General features: G+C 52.4%; 1 protein-coding gene across 1 annotated transcript in view; it reads left to right on the forward strand.

The window, feature by feature from the left end:
* The window catches only part of ash1l (ash1 (absent, small, or homeotic)-like (Drosophila)), a 36252-nt gene that overhangs the window by 4062 nt on the left and 26190 nt on the right, over positions 1 to 6000 (forward strand). The window contains 3 exon segments of the mRNA XM_030789531.1: positions 960 to 1352; positions 1428 to 1841; positions 2606 to 6000. The exon segment at positions 2606 to 6000 is cut by the window's right edge and continues 956 nt beyond it. Coding sequence (XP_030645391.1) covers positions 1191 to 1352; positions 1428 to 1841; positions 2606 to 6000 — 3971 coding nt within the window. The 5' untranslated portion in view covers positions 960 to 1190.

Raw genomic sequence — 6000 nt, forward strand, 5'->3', positions numbered from 1 at the left:
CACTGCTCTTACTTCACTCTCAGAGAAAGCACCTGCTCCAGCTGTAGCAATGCTAATACACTTCTTTTTTTGATTTGTTTGTTTTTGTTTGTTTGGCAAAAGCTCCTCAGCCTGTAATGCAATGTTGTGATGTGCCAAATTTCGTTGTGAAGTCTGTATCATGACATAACATTAATGGAGGAGATTAAGACTTTCACAGATCTTTCACAAGTTAGGGAGGCTTGGTGCAGGTCTGTTTTCTGTCTGTAATATTTGAAAGATAAACAGTTCGACAAAGCTTGCCCTGAAATTGTTCAGTGTATTGCCATACTGAAGTTCAGTTCAGTTAAAAGAGGCAGTTAGATTGTTTTAAAAGATTGTGTAATATCTGGATTCAGTTTTTGTGGATTGAAACAAGGAATAACCCGGAGCAGGTGGCAAAAACATTTAAATTTTTGCAGTGCATTACTAAGGAGACATATTACAGTACAGATGAGAAGTCATCTTCCTCTCCGATCGTAGAGGATCGAAGGGGTCACGCAGACAGCTTTGAACTGTTTAGTGTTGTTTTGTGGGACAATAATGGGTCAAGGCCCAGAGGCACAGGTGGGCAAGTGTCCTTGAAGCAGGATAGTTAAACTCCCCTCGCCAGATAATGTTACAGCTGTGTAAACGGGTCACGAGGATAATCTCCTCTCGAGCAGAAGAAACTACTCAGACTGGATAAAGTAAAATGCCGCTCGCATATGTTTTTAATAGCATTCATTTAGAACGCTGTGATCTCTCTGTAATTTCGGTTGCATTAAATTATGTGTTTTACTCAGGATTGATTGACAGTACTCAAGATGGTAACGAGTTTCTAGAAGAGACATTGTCTAAAACATTGTTAATGGTTAAACATTAGTGCACTGTTTTTGTGTGGTGTAGCCAGTGTGACTTACGTATGTCTGCCCTCTCTTACCTGTCCTTATCTTCCTCAGTGCGAAGGAGAGAGAGGAGTGGCCTGCCAGGAGAGGGGACTACGTTACCACAACCAAACAAGGATTGCTTTTCAAACATCCCTCCCCCCTTCCCCTTCATTCCCCCCATCCCTCCTCCAGAACTGACCTCTGCAACAAGCCCACCTTTTTACTAAAGAGCACACCCAGCTAACTGATCACTCACTCACTCACTCGCTCACTCACTCAGTGACCTGTTCTCATATATAACCGATGGATCCGAGGAGTCAGGGGCCGCCCGCCACACCACCTCCCCTTCCCTCTGCCGCTCTGCCTGCAGAACGAGAAAAGGAGGGAGTGGGTGGAAAGAAAGAGGAGGATGAGGAGGAGAAGAAAAAGAGGGACGGGGTGCAGGGCGACAAGGGCGGCTCCAGCGTCCAACAGCAGCAGCAGCAGCAACAACAACAACAACAACAACAACAACAACAACAACAACAACAGCAGCAGCAGCAGCAGCAGCAGCAGTCCCCTCAGTTCTCCGTGAAGGAGACCAGCTACTCAGAAGGCAACGTTAAGCTCAAGATTGGCCTCCAGGCAAAGCGCATGAAAAAGCCACCCAAGATCCTGGAGAACTACGTGTGTCGGCCCGCCTTCCGGGCCACGGTACGACAAGGGGCGAGGGGCGGGGGGCGAGGAAGCCGCGGCGGAGCAGTCACCAACGATGGCGGCGGCTCCTCTTGCACTAAAGAGGGCGAGAGGAGTCCAAATGTCAGCCGAGCAGTAGGAGTACCTCCGCCTTCGTCACCCACTGCTACCACCTTGGCTCCTCCTCAGCCTCCTCCTCCTCCTCCTCCTTCTCAGCCCCCCACCGCCACCACCATCAGCCTGTCCACTCCTGTGAGCAGGACTGGTCCCGCAAAAAGGGTAAGCAGCCTTACACTGTACTTCAGGGAGGTTTTTTCTTTCTTTCTTTTTTTTTTTTAAGACTGGAGAGAAAGGGGGAGAAAACCAGTGTAGCCCAGTTCAGAATAGTGAGACTGAGAGAATTTGTGATAAACTTTTTTGCTGATTGGTATAGACTACACAATGGGCAGAAATGTTTTTTGCTCTCCCCCTGAATATCCTCTCTTGGCCCTCTCTGTTTCTGCTGTATTTGTAATTTTATTGTTATAACACTGGCCTTATGTAGTAACACATCTTTGTACAGTTCTCCTCACATGCTCTCTCATTCTCTTCCTGTCTTTTCCCCGCTCCCTCTCTCACACCCTCCTGTCTCTCATATGTCTCTGGGTTAGTGCCTTCCCTCTCTTCCCTCTCCTGTTCCAAGTGACTTTTTTTGTCTTCTCTCTCTGTCCTTACTTAACCAAAACATAATCCTGTAGCTCTCACATTGTTAGTTGCAGTGAATGGAAAATCCCATTTTGGTCGTGATGTAAAAAGGAAAAAGCGAACAGATATTGGTGATTAATGGTGTGCTTGAAGCATGTGTACTCTGTGGAAACATAAAGGGTAACTGAAGAATGGAGTCAAAGAATGAAATATCAAGCTTCTTTTTGTTAGGAAAAAAATATGTCACAAAAATCAGTTTATTGTGTTTTGCACACAATGATTATAAAATTGCATTGTGCTGAACTAGTACACCGACATGTGACTGTGACTTCTGTATCCTTCTTTCTCTCTTTCTTTAGGGTCCTCCCAAACTGGCATGCAAATCAGAAGGGAAAGCAGATTTGAAACCTACGGCCTCTGCTGACAGACCACTCAACTTGCACCGCCCTGTGCCAGATAGCAAGATGCACTCCTCCATCAAAAAGACACTTACACCCCAATCCAACCAGCTCATCCCCTCCTCGCCACTACCCACTACTGCCACCCCATCACCGCTGGATCCCAAAACAGATGAGGCAGCTAAACCCCCACAGTACACCTATGCTGACAGCCAGAAGGAGCAAGAGAGGGCCATGCCAAGCTGGGGTGCTCCTACCGTTACAGAAAAACTGGCTCAGCTTATAGCCACCTGCCCGCCTTCAAAAGGCCCAAAGCCCAAGGTGCGCAAAGTCTCCCCCTCTTCCTCCCACAACAGTTCCCCACCCATGATTTCCAACTTGCAGCGGCCGGAGCGAGCTATGGCTAACAGGGCCACCTATTCCAGAGCTGTGCACCTGGCCCCTCCTCCGCCTGTGTCCCGGCCCCCGGGTCGCCCCTATGGCTCAAGAAACAAAGACAGTGTTCTGGATAAGCTATCTGGTGCCCCTAGGAAAGAAGAAACTGATGGGGTGTCAAAGGGAGGCAGCAACAACATCAGTAGCAGCACCTCTGCTACCACAACCAGTCCTGCACTAGCTCACAGCAGCAGTTGCTTGGAGACTATTGCCAGTGACAGCAATGACGGCAACAGTGTCAAGTCTCAGTCACGTCTCGGGCACTGCCCACCCACTTCTTCATCTGCTACACCTCCACTTTCCTCCTCCTTCACCTCCTCCTCCTGCTCTTTCATTGCTACAGAGAGGACTGTTGGTCTTCAGAGCTCAGCAGTTTCTTTGGCTCCTCATCCCAGAGTACACCCCTCTCAGATGGAGGAGAGCGGAGAGAGAGAAAGGGAGCGAGACAAAGACAGAGAAAGTCCTAGAGACTTAGTTAAAAGTTCAGCACCTACAGCACTAGGGAAACAAGACGCTAAGGAAAAGGGGCCTACAGTGGGGCCTCGAGGTGAGAGGGGGAAGAGTTCAAGCCCAATAAAACGCAGTCCTAATCAGGAGGGTCACAACAGTAGGGCTCCTAGCCCCACTGAGCCTGCTAAACGCTCCACGTCACCATCAAACCCTCCTACCACTGCCTGCAGCAGCCCTCCTTTGCTTAGCGAGGACCCTGAGCCAGTATCACCTTCCTCTCTGGCGGAGCAGGACAGCAAGCCGTTGAAGAAACGCCGTGGTCGCCGACCTCGGTGGACACGGGTGGTCAACCGCTCCCAGAGATCAGCACAGGAATCTGCTGCAAGCCAGCCCAAGTCCAACATGCCTCTCCCTACATCAGGCCTTGCAAACCCCCCACCTGTTCGCCGACCGGTAGGGAGACCTCCCAATGCTCATCGTGTGCCCCCAGTTGTCTCACAGCTCTTCTCGCCCCCACCCAAGAAGAGAGGCCGTCCCAAATCCAAAATGCCTCGACTGGATGCCCCAACACGCGGACGCCCCCCTCTCAAGCTTGCCCCTTCCAAAGTATTCTCTATGATCAAGTCCAAAGAGGAGCAAGACCCTCCTGTTCTACATCCTGAAGTAGATCTGAACCCCCCAAAACCCATGCCGAGGAAACGGGGCAGACCCAAACGCTTACCACCCACTCTACCACAAGAGACCCAGCCCCCGACATTGGCTCCTGAGGCTGGGGATGGCTCCGGGGGTGATAAGGGGTTCCGCAGTAAGGGCAACGGGCAGCTCATCATGAAGACCATCATAGGCAAGATCAATAAGATGAAGACGGTGAAGCGTAAGAGGCTCCTGAGTCAGATCCTTCTGGGACCTGGGTCCGGAGCCGAACAGGAAGGATCTAGGGGGTCAGCTGGAGGCACGGTAGTGGCTGCAACTCAGTCCCTGTCCTCCCTGGCAGCTACTTTTGGTGGAAAGCTAGGACCACAGATCAATGTAAGCAAGAAAGGCACAATATACATGGGCAAGAGGAGGGGACGCAAGCCCAAGGTACAGACAAACCCTTCCACAGGTGCGCCCACGCCACCACCCGACACTTTCCTGTCCCCCAACACGTCATCCCCACACCACTTGCACCCTGCACCAAACCAAGCCATGCAGGGTCAGCAGCACCAGCTTCCCCCCTCCGATGTTTTCCCTTCCCCTTCTCTGTCCCAGTCCAGTGGGGGCCAGAGTCCCATCAGTGATGGCAGTTTTGTGGAGCCTGGGTCAGCGCACTTCTTGACACACCCATGCAGCCATGGCCACCATTCTTTCCCCTTTCCTCCGCCAACCTTCTCTGTGCCCTCGCCTCGCTCACTAGGAAGCTCCGCCGCAGCTGCTCACCCCAGTCAGAAAAAGTCTACGTGCCGTGGCTATCACCACCACAACCATCATCACTACCGGCCGCACTGCCATTACCGCAAACTCTCGCCGCCGCGGCCACTGTTGCCCACCTCACCTGCCCCCCTCAGTGAACTGAAGGAGGCCACACCCTCACCTGTCAGTGAGTCGCACAGTGAGGAGACGGTACCAAGTGACAGTGGCATTGGGACGGACAACAATAGCACCTCAGACCGTGGTGAGAAGGCAGGGGCAACAGGGCTAGTAGGAGTTGGTGGCATCCCACAGGGCCTGACTAGCAGTGGACTCCTCATGCCTGGGGTCATGGGGTCAGCGGTGAGTGTCGGGGGAGCGGGACTAAACCCCCCAGGTAGGAGGCGACACTCATCCTCTGTGCTCATTGAACGTCCCTCGCCAACCCCATCACCTCTGGGGGCTAGATCATCACCAGACCCACGGCGGCCACATCCTGCGGCACCCCCATCAACGTTGGTGGGCCACAAGGAGAAACACAAGCACAAGTGTAAGCGGCGGGGACACAGCTGCCCAGGCTATGACAAACTGAAACGGCAGAAGCGCAAGCGCAAGAAGAAGTACTTACAGCTGCGATCGCGTCGCCAGGACCCGGACTTCCTGGCTGATCTGGAGGACATTATAGTGCAGCTGAGTGAAATACGCATCTCTCATCGGACAGCCCCTGCCCTGCGGCTGGGTAGCAGCTTGGGTCTCGGGGTTGGAGCAACAGGCAGGGGTACTGGCATAAGTGGGGCCAGATCCGGCAGTGGCTTGGGAAGCAGTGTCAACCCTCAACCACATCACTACCTGCATCGAGACCTCCTACCCACCATCTTCCGCATCAACTTCAGTGGCTATTACTCACCCCATCCAGCCTACCCATGTGACTCGCTGCACTATGTCCGGAAACCCGACCTGAAGAAGAAGCGGGGTCGACCTCCCAAACTCCGGGAGTCCATGTCTGAGGTGCCCTTTGTCCCTGGGCTCGGATTCCCACTCTCTGGAGGAGGATTCTATCACCCTTCATTCTATCACCCTTC

The sequence above is a fragment of the Chanos chanos genome, chromosome 12 (genome assembly GCF_902362185.1).
Source record: "Chanos chanos chromosome 12, fChaCha1.1, whole genome shotgun sequence".
Taxonomy (NCBI): Eukaryota; Metazoa; Chordata; class Actinopteri; order Gonorynchiformes; family Chanidae; genus Chanos; species Chanos chanos.